At 45.7% G+C, this 15,115-nt stretch overlaps 1 protein-coding gene across 2 annotated transcripts; it reads right to left on the reverse strand.

Annotated features, from left to right (window-relative positions):
- Positions 1-2,719: 2,719 nt before the first annotated feature.
- Positions 2,720-14,457, reverse strand: RPS6KL1 (ribosomal protein S6 kinase like 1). Of its 2 annotated transcripts, none has more exons than XM_083447097.1 (11): positions 14,279-14,457; positions 12,114-12,422; positions 11,064-11,188; positions 10,812-10,904; positions 10,166-10,213; positions 8,341-8,473; positions 5,903-6,859; positions 5,086-5,175; positions 4,655-4,737; positions 4,246-4,341; positions 2,720-4,151 (listed from the first exon to the last, which is right to left on the reverse strand). In XM_083447097.1, the coding sequence occupies exons 2-11, from the start codon at positions 12,346-12,348 to the stop codon at positions 4,041-4,043; spliced, it is 1,971 nt and encodes a 656-aa protein (XP_083303223.1). In that variant the 5' UTR covers positions 12,349-12,422; positions 14,279-14,457; the 3' UTR covers positions 2,720-4,040. The 2 variants fall into 2 exon arrangements, with proteins under 2 accessions (XP_083303223.1, XP_083303222.1); XM_083447096.1 differs by having other exon boundaries at positions 12,114-12,430.
- Positions 14,458-15,115: the final 658 nt, after the last annotated feature.

The following is a 15,115-nucleotide window of genomic DNA, read 5'->3' on the forward strand; positions in this document are numbered from 1 at the left end:
GCTCTGGCGAGCCAGCACCAGCACAGCACACGGAAACGCTGTTTACCTTCCCGCTATAAAGCGATACCTATTTATCTACTTGCACTTAGGGGTGCTTTCAAACTGCTAGGTGGGCAGGAGCTGGGACCGAAAGACGGGAGCTCACCCCGCCGCGGGGATTCGAACCGCTGACCATACGATCGGCAAGTCCTAGGCACTGAGGTTTTACCCACAGCGCCACCCGCGTCCCTGAGTTTAGTATAGATGGCGTAAATTAGGTAACTCACTTCTGGGTAACAGAACTGTGAGTGTATGTCATCTGCCTCATTCTAGATCAGTTCAGATGTAATGCCAAGTCACGGGGGCTATGTGAACAAGCTCTGTCTTACATTACACCCCCCCCACCGCCCCAGACCATTCACTCTTAAATAAAAAGCCATAGCTTGACATTACAGCCAGGGCAAGAAAACTATAGTTTGCCCACAACCCTAGTTCAGACTGATTTGTCATCATGGTTTGCAAGCAAACCATAGTTTGCCTGGTTTAGATGTGACAGTAAATTATGACGTCAGGCTCTGCATCTGTTGGGAAGATTTTGGAGTGTGCCTACATAAGATGTTTTAAACGTGATGCTGTGCCCTTAAGGGATTTTGGTAGCCAAAAACAGAAAAGAGATTGGGATCTTTGAAGGCAACAGTCACAATAGTCTGCCATAGTTATATTTTATGTAGCAGGGAAAGACTACTTGTTCCCCACCCCTTCAAGGCAAAATGGCTTCATACAACTTGAAACACACAGTATTGTTTTTTAGTCAATTCCCCCAAACGAAAACAGTTCTTTTTTTTTTAAATATGGGAGAGGTAAAGGAAGATGTCTGAGGGTGCTATGGTACCCACAAGTGTCATGTTCCTAAACAAAAAGCAGTGTAGGTGTGTCCTTCTCAGCTCCTCTCCCCACAGTTTGAGTGCTCTCCAGATTGGCTTGAGGTGCTGCAGTTGGCAATATGTTCACAGGGTGCCAATGCAGATTTTTCTACTCTTGAAACATTGGATTGAAGCACAGATGCAGTGGTATATAGGTACCTAAAAAGCTCGATTTAAACCAAAGCAAAAGTTAGCTCTGTGACTCGTATTGTGTTGGCTGATGTTTGGTGTATTTTCTGCCGTGCCTCTGCACCTGCTCTCAAGTTTTAATGGGACAGAACTAGAAAAAACTTCATTAGTCAAAAGCACCTCATAGGAGGAAGAGAGCAAACTCTTTAGTCTGAAGAGGTACCTGGAGGTCTTGAGCATCCCAAGGAAATTAAATAATCTAGGTTCTCATGTATGTCCTCCTATCAATCTGGGTACCCTTTCTAGCCTGCAACAGGTGAATAACACTGGTAGCAACAGGGGAAGTAGTTTTACAATCAGCTTCTCTGTATGAAGGACTGTGAATCAGGCCTACTTTCTTTACCAGAACTAATCACCATCCATAGCAGACATACTAATCTCAAGCAGTTGTCTTGCGAGAAGTATATACAATGTTGTTGTTGTTTAGTCGTTCAGTTGTGTCCGACTCTTCGTGACTCCATGGACCAGAGCACGCCAGGCACTCCTGTCTTCTATACAATGTTAAGTGCTGCTATAAAGCATCAGTATTGAAACACCTATTTATTATTATTAAGATCATTGGTTCTGGTCTGTTTGTTCTATGTGAGCTATACACTTTCTCACTGTACAGCTATGATGTGAGTAAGAGGCCTGAAATGTTTTCAGATGAGAAGTCAGCTGCTGAATTTGTCCTGTGTCCATCCTATACAGTGGTACCTCGGGTTGCAGACGCTTCAGGTTACAGACCCCGCTAACCCAGAAATAGTACCTTGGGTTAAGAACTTTGCTTCAGGATGAGAACAGAAATTGCGACGGCAGTGGGAGGCCCCATTAGCTAAAGTGGTACCTCAGGTTAAGAACGGACCTCCGGAACGGATTAAGTACTTAACCCGAGGTACTACTGTATATGCTCATTGGGGATTGATTTGCAATTTCTACTTGGGCTAAAGATGCAAACAGTTTCTCAATTTAAGTTTAGAAATGTGTGTTGGAGGAGTTGGGCTACTGCTGAGAACAGCTACTGCAGCTGCCTAGAAATCTATTTATACATACTATACAAAGAAAAATTGTATTGAATGGTTGCAATGTTTAGCCATTGGAACCTAGAATAAGTTGACTAGGACCTAAACAGCTCAGTGTGTATGACTCACATAGGAAGTACAGTGGCTGCTTCTAGGACGGCTTATCTGTTCCTGAACGAAAAATGGGCTACATATTATTGCCATCAAGTATTTTAGAATAAGGCTGAAGGGTGTTAACTCCACTGTTCCAAAGCAATTCTCATGATGTGTGAAAGAATTCCTGGTACCTCTTAAAAAAGGGTAGACAGGTCCACATTTTTTTAGTTGACATACACAGCCTACAACAACAGTATTTCCCATCCTTACACTTAACAACCACACACAATGCACCCATCACCTTTGAACCAGTTCTGAAGATAGTGTCGTGTGCATATTTTGTGCCAGAAACCAGTCATATTTTACACACCTTGGCTTGCATGTTTTTCCAGCATACCTTGCATAGGAAAGTACCTCATCTACCTGTAATGGTGAGCTGCCTCAGCTGGTGGAAGCCAAGCTACACCTTTGCATGGGCATTGCAATAGAACCAGCTAGCAATGTTGCTAAAGATCGCACGCAAGTGCTTGGTTGTGCTGAGAGTCTTTTATTTTAAAACGTTCATTGGCAAGAACATGGAAGATCCACTGAGAGCAATCACAAGAAGAGCCTTTTGCTCACTTCCCCTCTGCATAAGAGCTCGTCTCCATTCTGCAGAAGAAGCCAAGTGCAACATGCAAGCTGTGAACTATACAGAGTGTAATCCAAGACTTCCGCCTAGGGTACTTAAGCAGAAAAGCACGGGTAAGCTGGGGACGGGGTCAAGCAGGTATAGGAAGAAGAGGCTTCGAGGTTAAATTAGGGAGGAGACACAGCTGATACGTGATAGAGTAGATACTGCTGTGGCACGAGGAACATTGCTGGAAAGCTCAACTGAATTGACGGTTGGGGAACAAGCACGTAGAACGTATGGGGGGAAGCTAGCTTTGGCCATGTCTGATTTGGGGAAACTGATCATGTAGAGCAGGCATGTCCAGCTCCCGAGAGACTGTGATCTACTCCCACTATAGAAAACTGCAGTGATCTACCCATTGGATTGACCAACGTTGTTGAGCTTCTTGGGGGAGCCTTCACCAATCGACCAGGGACGCCCAGAGATCAACCAGTAGATCGCGATCAACCAGTTGGACATGCCTGATGTAGAGTAAGCTATGTTGAGAGCGTCGATAAAGGGCTTGATGTTTTGGTTCTGCAAACAAACCATACCTAGACAGTTCTGTTGGTAGAGCATGAGGCTCTTAATCTTAGGGTTATGGGTTCCAGCCCCAAGTTGGGCAAAAGTTCCCTGCTTTGCAGGGGGTTGGAACCCTTGTGCCTTCCACCTCTACAATTCTGTGAATCTATTGCAGGGGTAGCCCACATGATGCCTTCCAACTGCTCAGAATTGCCATCTGGCATCATCCTTGACTCTGGTCATGCTGACTGAGGATGGTGGGAGCTGGAGTCCAGCAACATGTGGAAGGGAGGATGTTGGCTACGTCAGCCTTACAAGATGCTCATAATCTTTGTTCATGCTTTGAAGGTTAACTCCAGCAGGCTAAATCTTCCAAAGCTGAATTTGATCCCTTTAGCTGCTATTGGCATATAGCTAGAAAGAAGAATAGGAGCAACTCAAAGCTGAAAAAATCTACAGCCAAGCTCTGTGGATTTCCCCCTGAGCAACAGCGCTATTGGCACCACCCAGGTCCACAAGACCCGGGCTATTTATTTATTTATTTATTCAGGAGGCAAGTGTTTCTAGAAGGATTTGGGTTTTCCATCTGGCAGGGACACAATCCAGCAGTTAAAACAGCCGGGTGCTGCACTCTGGAAGCACAGCTCCACACCATCCCCCAAATCTCTTTGGTTCTTATTATGCAACTAACTTGTTCCATTGGATGGTGCTGAAGAAAGGGTGTGCCTTGATCCTGTTCACTCCCTCTTCGCCAGAGCCTAAACGTTGCTTGGGATCATATTGCAGCAGCTGGGAAGGGAATGAGAGATGGTAGTTCAGGACTCCAAATGCATACTATCACAGCCATCCTCCAATTCTAATGCTAACTGGCCAGCATCCTCACCTCGGAGACTAGGGATGAAGCAGACTGGCTGAGCTTTTCTGGAAGATGAACCTTGGTGTGAGGATGAATCCCTGAGGGGTGATTCTGGGCTAAAGACTAAGAGATAAACAGAGCTATTAAAACCAGGCTATCCTGCAGCAAAGGCTGCTAATGCTAAGGATAACTGTTCTGAAAATAACCCAGTTTGCCCATGCCAACTAAGTAAGCAGTAGGCTCCATGGTGCAAGCGATCCACGTCAACAAAATTTACACTTTGCAGCAAAGAAGGGGGAGAGAACAAGGTTCAAATGCAGTTTGTCGTGCTCCTAGTCAACATCACTTTGTGTAGCACCACTATCACCATTAGAATGCTTTCTGTTTTCCTAATACTGGCTTGCCAATCTAGATATGACAGGTTTAAGTTACTCACAGTTCCACTCAGTAACTCGTAGAGCAGCGCCCCAAAGCTCCACCAGTCGCAAGCTTCGGTCAGCTTAGAAATTCCACCCACCTCTGCAGAGAAAAAAGCGTGAATTACAGCAACAGAAAGTCCATGCCAGAAGCCCTTGTCTCCTGTAACCATCTGGGCAAGAGGCTTTAAAAGGACTGTAGTCACAAAGAGAGGTGTCTCAGGTCAGGCCAGCTTGCCTGTTTTATTGCATTTAAGAGCATTTATAAACCACTTAATATATCTAAACATTTCCAAGTGGGGTATAATATAAAAGCAGTATTATGAAAACAAAAATACAAACCAAAACCAATATAACAGCATAAAATGACTTAAAAGCAAATAAAAGAAATAAATGATATTTCTTTCCTCTTGCCCCCATCTGCCAAGGGAAGAGCAAATGTCTTCATTACCTGGAGCACAGTATAAGTCTTCCAGTGCCTCACTGCAACACTGTGGTTCCACCTCGGTCCACTGGCCAAAGTATGTGAGATGGATGTGACCTATGAAGCCACAGAAATGGCAAGAGCAGTTATGCAAAGCCAAGAAAAACAGGAGGCATCAGAAGCCCCTAGTCACCTTTCTGAACACTGACAAATCCCCATTTGAGTTGCGAATCTCAAAAACTGCCCTCGGGTTTAAGTCTTGGGCACCTGTTTTATTAAATGGCAATATGTGCTGTCTATTCACAGCTCCCCTGTAAGCCAAAGGAAATAAACAGGAAATCTAAACAAACATGGTTCAAGTGATGTTATTTAGCAGAACCAAAATGCTGATTATGGGACTGAACTGAGATATAGACCTGGGGACAGGGAAGCTTTTCTCGCAATACAGAAAAATGACATGCTCAGTTGGTAAAGCACAAGACATAATCTCAGGGCCATGGGTTTGAGCCCATTGGACAAAGTTTCCTGCATTGCAGGGGTTGGACTACATGACCATCGTGGTCCCTTCTAACTTGGATTCTAAGTTCATTCTCTCTTCATCTCTTGCCCCACAGGTGTATGTGAGAGTGTGTTTTGGTCTCAACCACTTTCCTCTGAGGGAATTTGGCCCTGGGAGTGAGCTCTCCCTGCCCCTCACAATAGAGGTGGTTATTTGTTTTTCTGTAATTTCACAAAACATAAGGGAGAGGGAGCTGGAATGTTTTCCCAATGAAACCAAATGCTCCAGCTACCAAATACGACAGACTAGAGTTTTCATTCAGCCCCTTCTTGGGAGAAAACTTACCAGTATCATCCAGCAGTAGGTTTCGTGGGTTGAGGTCCTGGCATAGGATCCCCTGCTGGTGGAGACCCTCCAAAGCCAAAACCAGTTCAGCTGCCCAAAGTTGGATCTGGTCCTCACTTACATCCCAGGCCCCAAGGCTGTCCCTGTCTGCAGCCTGGTGCGCGGCAGACCCATATTGCCTTGATGTCAGCTGGTTTATGTGCTGTTTATGCTCAGTAGTCAACTCTTTCTGCAAAAGGCTCTCTTCTTTCATTTGTGTCACATTCTGTTGGTTCTCCTGACCACACGGGTTCTGCTGAAGAATTCCAGGATGCACCTGTCTTTGGCCAGCTGGAGAATGCGCAAGCTGTGCTATTCGGTGACATGGAGCTTCTGTTGTTGACATGCATCCTCTTCCTGTCTCTGAGACACGTTGGCTAGATCTCTCACCTGCATGTGGTTTTGGCTCCTGCTGTGTGGTAGCTCTCTCAGATATGCTGCTGATGCTATCAGTTCTGATAAGTGAGTCACACGACCTGAAAGTCCTCTGGTTGACCAAGCAGTGATGCCCCCAGTGCGCTGGTTTTAAATTAGATTGTGTAGACAAAGTGTGTGTTGCACTTAAATGCTTCCCTCCAATAATGCCCCACGGTCCAACTGCAGGTCCAACATGCCACTTCTCATTCGTCGATGTTCTCACATGCATATGGTCAAGGGACTTCTTCCGAGGCAACGAGTGGTCACCACTTCTGAACAGATGACGATTTACAGCAGTTGGGATCTGGCTAGCATTGTTTTCAGGGTAGAAATTGCAGCTCTGCTGGGACACAGAATCGGCTTCTTGAGGGTTTCCTGTGACCCCTTCTTCACTGGTGTGACTCAAGACCAAGCTGAGCTTTGCCTTCAATGTATTGGAGGTGCTGGAGGATTTATGATGGAAACAATTCTGTGAGCGAAGATGGGACCAGAGGGTCCCCCCTGTGGGAACAAGGAAGAAGGGCTTCTCAGAAACATGCCAACTCCAGTTCCCCAACAGCTGTGCCTCCTCTTCCATTATCCCTTCTACTACAGTTGCCTGCTAGCCTGATGCCAGGCCGCAGAGAATAAGAGGGTTGAGAGGACAGAGAGAAGGCTAAATGGTTCGGTTGATCTCTTACTGAACCAGCTCTATTGGTAGGATCAGGCAGCAAGCTTTCAAACCACACAGAGAAGCTCCCCCCCCCCCAGCAGGATTAACAAACGCTTAAGTGTTCCCAATTTTATTCCTGCCTGAAGAAAAATGATGTGCAATTCAAAAGGCTGCTAACCTACTATATCTCTGCAGTCAGGCCAGCAGAGGTATTAGCTAAATTTGGAATGCATAGGATAACTATTCTTCAACCAACTCTCAGAGGAAGAAGCAATCAAAAGTTTCTGGCAAGATAATTTCTCAGACGCCACATGCCCAAAAGCTTCCCACCCATCTCAGGCTAAGAAGGATAGAGTGGATGACCTGCAACCATAAACATGTGTAACAAGCTGCTATAGGGTGACTACAAACCACAAAGCCAGCTGGGATTTAATGGAGAATGGAAAAAGAAGTGACACAAAAAACACAAACTGGATGGTTCCAATGTTACATTTCTGTAACTTGCAGAAATGCTGTGGGGGAAACCTAAAAATCCTGTTCCTCAGACTGGTGCCTGATAGCGTTGACCTATTAAAAGACTTGCATAATGGGTCACTTTCATCCAGATCTGTTCTAGCAACAATAAATTTGGACTACAACAACGTAACATCTGACCTGATCTGCAGGAAGTGAAATACCATATTTTTCCATGTATAAGACTATATTTTGTCCTAAATTTTTGAAGTTTAAAATAAAGGGTTGTCTTATACACGGATAGTGTACAGTGTATTTTCTTAATTTGGGGATAAAAAAAATAGAGGGCATCTTATACATGGGGGAGTCTTACACATGAAAAAATACGGTATTTTGTACAGGATGGCTGGTACTCCAATTTCCTGCAATCATAAAACCAATCTGCTCTATGTGCAAGTGCACACAATTCCCAGTTCCCTGAAGGAGAAATTAGTTTACAGTTGAGTTATCCTCTACAATGAATTTTTCCATCTTCCTGTACTGGATGCTACACTCAAGGTATCTCAGAGGGTTATTTGGTTCACGGACAGAAATAATTCCACTCTTTCCCCTTGCTTGCACACTGATAAATCTTAGTCCGACTTAGTCTTAGTACTTTGCATGATCTCCAATTTGCCCAAAGGTCTCATTTTGTATTAAAAAGCAAATGAAGCCATGTTAGCCCATGATAAGAAAAACAACCCAAAACAGTTGGGCAAGACTTTCATTAGGACCAAGTAAATTTAGCAACAAACACAAAACTCAAGCACTCAAAAGATTTACTCCAGGTGAGGCTGAGAAATACGATCGGGGAAATGGCAAATCCTTTAACACTCACCTTTCACGTGCTCCAGGTGGAGGAAGACAGAGTCCTCACTTACAGAGTAGCACAGCAATTCAACCATAAAGGGGATTCCATGTGGGATGATTGTCTGCCTTTCACGGGTCTCCACATGCGATTTGGGGAGGCTCTGGAAGGGAACACAGAACCAAGAGATGTGGGTTGGCTGTCTGAATGCTGTTTGGCCAGAAGAGCCCAGCAGCCTCTTCCAGTGTGGGAAAGGCCCCCTTACCACCCACTGTATTATAGAACACAGTTGGAAACTAATCTGTAAAAGTCCAAAGCGTGCAGAATGTACAGGAGCCCTGCATGTTTTACATTTAAGTACTCTGGAGCAGTAAATGATTATCTGAGAAATATTTTCCTATAGACTCTGCCTTTCCAGCATTGGCCCTGTACCTGAATTAGGCAATTTGTTATTGCTGAAGAATTTCATTGTGGCCCCAAAATACCTCTGGTTTTATTTGCAAGTGATTCCATACTGGAAAACTTTGAATTGAAAAGGCAGGGCATGCTTTAAATACATTAAAAGTGCTTATTTATTTCAGGTATTAATAAATTACTTAATGTTCAAAATTCCTAAGTGGGTTTAAAACAACAACACATATACAAGAATAATAAGAATTAAAACTGATCCTGGAAATAGAAAAACTGCCTGCTGAAATAGGAAAGCCATTGTCAAGCACCAAAGTTCAGCATGGGACGCCCTTTTACTGCAGCCAAGGCTCTCCCCTTCTTTCTTAGCATTCCTTTGGTGCAAGTGCTTCTGCAGCTCAGGAAGAGCAAGGGGACCAGTAGAGGCATTGGCCAAGCAACTTCTCAACAGTAAACAGAAGGGGGTGGCAGATACCTAGATTCTGTGGAGAAAAAGCTCTGCTATCTTGCCCTCGGTTTAGCCTGAGTGAGGCAAGCACATATTCCAGCTGAGCTGAGTCCTCAAGCTCAGAATAGGTTTGGCCTGGCAGGTAGAAGGAGAAATCCCAGTAATTTCCACGAGTGATAACCATCTTCACCTGCTCACATCAGGTGCTTACATCTCCTCAGCTCCCACAAAGGGGTTACACTAGTTACCTGATTGGCTGAAAGAGTGCCAGGTGTCACTCAGCCCAACACGGGGTGGAAGCCCTTAAAAAAAGGGACTAGTAAAATAGTCCCTTTGTCCCTCACATTCCATCATGAGTTCCCTCACCTCCTCAGGTTTCATCGTCCATTTTGATAACCCTGTAACCGAGCACCTTTGCTTTGTTACTTGTGAGGAGTCCAGAAATCTGCTTGTAAGTAACTAGGTCAGCATAGATAGATTTGAGCTAAAGGGTTCCTATTATTTTCCAGTCTGCTTTGTCCTCCTGTCTTCATTTTTATTCCTAATAAAACTTGGCTGCTGGAGTCTGAAGTGTGTTAACACTAAACCCAAAGATTCTCACCAGTTTGTGATTTTACGCACAAGTCTTTGATTCATAAATAGGGTGCCAATTCTTTCATTTAGATATTAATATAATTTAAAGCAGCACTTTAAAATAGCTTGTATTTGAACATGTGAGAGAAGAATAAGCTTTGTTCTTCTAAAAGGAGAAGAGGGCTAGCAATGGATTTGTAAAAGGAATTCCTCAATAGAAAAGGACATGAGCAAAGCTTCACAAATTGGACAGTATAGAGAGATCTGGGCTAGCTATAACCTCACGGATACTAAAGAGAACAAGGTTGAGCCCAGGAGGGCTTTTTCAAGGCTAGGTTGGTTTTCCAGTAACACCATGTCTAGGATTGCCAAAAGGAAGGGAAATAGAGGAAACGAAGGGAGTCAGAGGAAGGCGGATGCACATACCTTCAGTATAAAGGTTCCCCCAGTAGCAGGGTCCTGCACTATCTGTACCTACAAGCAACAAAACCTCAAGTTAACCACAACAGTGCAATGGTCTGCCTGGTACCCATATGAACCTCAAGGTTTTAGGGTTGGGGAGAATCTTTCTTTATTCTCTCAGGCATTTTAAATCGGTGTTGTTTTTAATTTCCTGCAGCTTTTTAGAGCTTCAGTTGTGTGTGTGTGTGTGTGTGTGTGTGTGTGTGGCGCTGCTGTTGTTTCACAGTACTGCTCCTTTTCGTTTTGCTTCTTGTTGTTTTACATGATGAAAACTTGCCTGATGAGATGCATTAAAATTTGATTGACAAACCAGCAGAATCCTGAAGCAGCTAAAGCCTGGATTTCATAGGCTGGAGCCAACTCAGTTTGCTGCATGAAGTCATGAGGGTGCTCTAACACAAGGATAAGGAACTTTTGGCCCTCCAGATGCTGTTGGACCGCAGCTGCCCTCAGCCCCAACCAACATGGCCAGTGGTCATGCACTGCAGCAACATCGGGGGCGGGGGGGGGGGAGATTAATCTTTAAGGTGCCCGGGCTTCTTCAGGCTTTTGCTACAATTGCCTGACATGGTTACTCTTCCAGAACACCATCTCAGGTGCAACTAGTTACCTTGTCAATTATTCCTACAACCTTACAGTGCCTCAGGTTCTCCACTGGCGCGCTGAGTGTCCTAATTGGCCGAAAGCGAAGGCTGCTGTAACCCTGTCAATCAATGAAAAATTGAGAAACGTCTTAGTTTGAGAAACTAGGTGGAGTAGAACAAAGGAGACAGTAACAGTACTGGGTGGTTTTTTGTTGTTTTTTTTAAACTGCTGGGAATCCAGCTGCATGTCCCCTATTCCCCCCCCCCCCAAATCTCACCGTTTCAGTGGAGCTTCCATTTCCCAGAGTTCGTTGCAGATGGCAGTTGAAGATCTCTTCAGCACGTTTCAAGTACTGGGTGATCTTCCTCTTCACAGCTTCACGGCGCTCCTTATTAGGATCCACTGCATGAGAGTCATGGGCATTACTCATTCTTAGCTCTCATTTTATGTAGTTCTTTTTAGATCCTCGGCTCTTCCTCACATCACAACATGCCTGGCCCAATAGCCAAGGCTGTGTGTTCCCCACACTTTTATAAAGCTATAATTCTGCACCTACAAGCAGTCTAAATTCTGTGCCACAAAAAATGAATTCTGTGACATTTATAAATTCACAATAAGAAATTACTCAAACTTAAGGCTTAAAAAAAGAATGGGATTGCTTTAAAAATTATTTGTGTAAACATGGCTCCCAAATCAAAACTTGGATGTGCCTGGAATAAATTTCACAAAATAAAAGACAATTAGAGGAGATATTCTATATAAATAGAATGTTGAAAGTATATTAGAACACAGTACAAAAGAAAATGAAATAAAGAGAGATGATGAAGCTGTTAAGAGGTAGAGAGAAGTCAATTATGTAGAAGATATGAACATGTATAGAAGAATAAATAGACTACGTTTATGTAAAGATGACGTTTATCTGTAAATTTTAAATTGCTCTCTCTCTATATATATATATTCACATAATTTGTATGATTTCACAGATATTTTGCAATATTTTTTCCTCATCTAGTCAGCTGGGTGGGCAAGAGCCTATAAAGAGCATTCGTAAGTTAGCCATGCACCTTTCATGCTTCTATGCTCCATCTATCCCAGGTCCAGTGGTGGACCTTACAGTCTCAAATTCCAGCAGCACACTGTGTGGTGTCTAATCTTGCCCCATAACCACCACCTCTGGCCTTCCATTCTACATCATACTTGCGGCGCCCAATGCAGCATCCTTGAGGCTCCACACCCAGTACAAATGAACTGGTTGCCCTCCCCTAAATCCACTTCTGCCAGGATCCCTACATCTTTCACAACCACCCACTCCACTTCCCCACCGTACCCTGAACCCCGTTGAGCAGAACATCCACGCCATTCTTGTAATGGTTGAAAGCTTCTTCGTAGTCCTCGCTCACATCCCGCTCCAAAGCCAGGCGGATCTGCTTAGCCGCATCCACCAGGTAGTCACGCTTCCCAGCTCCATGCGAGTCAACGCCCCCTGGCGCAACCCGGCTTCGGATTTGCTCAAGATATACTCGGGCCTGGGAGAAGGCTCGAGTACAGGATTCGGAATCCATGCCCAAACCGTTGCTCAGGGAGTCACTCCGATTAAAAACTGGCCATTCTCAATGAATCCTCACCAGCCTACTTCCTGTAATGCTTGAGACAAAGGCAGAATTAGAGGTAGAGAAAAAGAAGGGTGAATTAGCAGGTTAGGGAGAAGATTGGGGGTGGGGTGGGGGCGGGTACAAAGGGCTACGAATAGGAGCTAGAAAGTGCCAGCACTCAAAAGAGTGGAAAGAGTTTGCAAGTGATACAGTCTCTGCAGGAGGGCTGTCACCTAATGAGAGTTGCCTAAGTATGAGAGTTTTAAGTATTTTGGCAAGGATTAAACACTTGCTTAATCCTTTTTAAGAGGGATGCGGGTGGCGCTGTGGGTTAAACCAGAGAACCTAGGACTTGCCGATCGAAAGGTCGGCAGTTCGAATCCCTGCAACAGGGTGAGCTCCCATTCCTCGGTCCCTGCTCCTGCCAACCTAGCAGTTCGAAAGCACGTCAAAGTGTAAGTAGATAAATAGGTACCGCTTCGGTGGGAAGGTAAACGGCATTTCCGTGCACTGCTCTGGTTCGCCAGAAGCGGCTTAGTCCTGCTGGCCACATGACCCGGAAGCTGTACGCCGGCTCCCTCGGCCAAGAAAGCGAGATGAGCGCCCCAACCCCCGAGTCGGTCACGACTGGACCTAATGGTCAGGGGTCCGTTTACCTTTACCTAATCCTTTTTAAACATGCCTTTGGTTGACCTGATCAACATCCTATACACTTTTAAAATGTGGCTCTTTTTTTGGGGTGGGGGTATTATTGGGTTATTGTTTTTATTTTGATTTAATATATTGTGATCTTTTTTTGTGAACCGCCCTGAGACCTCCGGGTATAGGGTGGTATATAAATTCAGTAAATAATAATTGCAAATAAAACCATGGAATTGAATAAAAGGCACATGCTCATGTTGCAGCAAGCACCCTCTTAGAAGAGGCTTTCCCCTCCTCCTGTAACAGGAGAAAGCCTCTTCTGAAATTGTGCCAACCACCTGTTGTTTCCGTAAGTACATAGCACTAAAAACAATTAACTTTTTTTTTTTTTTTTTAAAGGGAATCTAACAGTTTTAATCGATTATTCAGACCACATCAACCAACCCAAGGCTGCAACCCTGCTTTTGCCCAGGCCAGGGAATAGATAGATAGGTGGGATTAAGGTTCACAATAGGTTTCTGCCTCCACCGTTTTTCTGCAAGCAAAACCCAAGAGGCTGTTTGTTACTAAGCTCTTGCTCCTCTCGAAGGCAAGCAGACCGGAAACAAAACGGCGGGTGCTAACGGTATGCCACCGGCTGCATGGTTAGCTTCGGGGCCTTTGGACGCTTAGGCCAGGCGGAGCCACAGGCCCCGCAGGAGCTGCACAGACTCGGACGAATGGACGCTCCTCATTCTCCCTCCGGCGCTAATAAAACTACCAGTGCTGGCACAGCCTCAACTTGGAGATGGGCAGGAGAAGGGTCGGTGCAGGAATCCGAGAAGCCTTGAAGCAAGGTGCTGTGTTGCCAAGAGAGGGCCATTCTGTGCGGGCATCCGCTGCCGGCCTTAGAAGGGGGGGGGGGGGAGGCCTCACTAGGTTGATGGTTGACGCGCCATGGTTGTAGCCAGGATTTTTATGGGGGGGGGCAGGACTTTTGTTAGAGGGGGCCAGAACCGACGTGATTGGACAGTTAAGTATTTCTATTGTTTTACTCGATCTGGGGGGGGGGTGCAGCTGCCCCCCCCTGACGCTTAAGGAAGCAGGTGGTGCAAAAGATAAGCTGGAGGGGGGGCGAACCTGGCCTAACCCCCCCCCCGGCTCCCCCTTATCGGCTAAGAACGCGCTGCAACAACCTGCCCGCATCTTTCCCCGGGGTATGTGTGTGTGTGTGACGTGGGCAGGGCACAGGTGCCTGCGGGGAAGGGGCATCCCGTACCTAAAGGAGTCGTGGTGCCTGAGATGCTGGTCGGAGCGGAGGGCGAGGCACGGAATCCCCGGCGGCGGCGGCGGCGGCGGCTCCTCCTCCTCCTTCCATCTCGGCTCGGGGATCCGGCTCGCCGGTGGAAGAGCCAGGTGTCGGAGGATGCAACTTGCGGGGGCTGTGTGGGTGGTCCGCGCTTGCGACGATTGGCTGCGGATGAGCTCACTAGCCGGCCTTTAGAATAAAGCACCAATCGCCGGGCAGCTGGCTCGAGAGCTGCCTCTTAAAGAGCCCGCGTCGAGGTCTGCAGAGCCAGGCTGCGGAGTCCAAAGCGAGGGGCGGGGGAAGAGTCTGTCTCCGGGGGTGGGGTGGGGAAATGAAATTAAAACTGCTGGAAATGAAATTAGAAATATTCCTTGGGCTGCCATTTCCCCTAAAGAAGTACGTGATTGTATACATGTATTCACTTTCGATCTCATTTCACTTTGTCCTCCTGGTTTTCGATAGGGTGGAAGGACTATGTCAATAAATTCCGTCCTGTTTTCAGAGTCGGTGTTATGGCTTTACTCCGTGGTAACTACCTCGGTTCTCGTAAGCTTGCCATGCTATCCAAATGACTGCTGGGAAAGGACTAGTGTATTTGTGGGGTGGTGGCAGAAGCCATGTTTCTGCTAAACCTCTCCGTGTGGAACTGAGCTACTAGAAAGGCAATGCACCTAGTCAAAAGCGTTTATTGTTTTATAATTATTTCACATGACCCATGTTTTTGTCTGTGCTTTGAAGAGCACAAGAAGGTGCCTGCTGGGCCCTGGGCAATACCAGGGGTCAGCAACCTTTTTCACCCGTGGGGCA

Source organism: Podarcis tiliguerta (assembly GCF_965153285.1).
Source record: "Podarcis tiliguerta genome assembly, chromosome: 1".
In the NCBI taxonomy this organism is placed as follows: domain Eukaryota; kingdom Metazoa; phylum Chordata; class Lepidosauria; order Squamata; family Lacertidae; genus Podarcis; species Podarcis tiliguerta.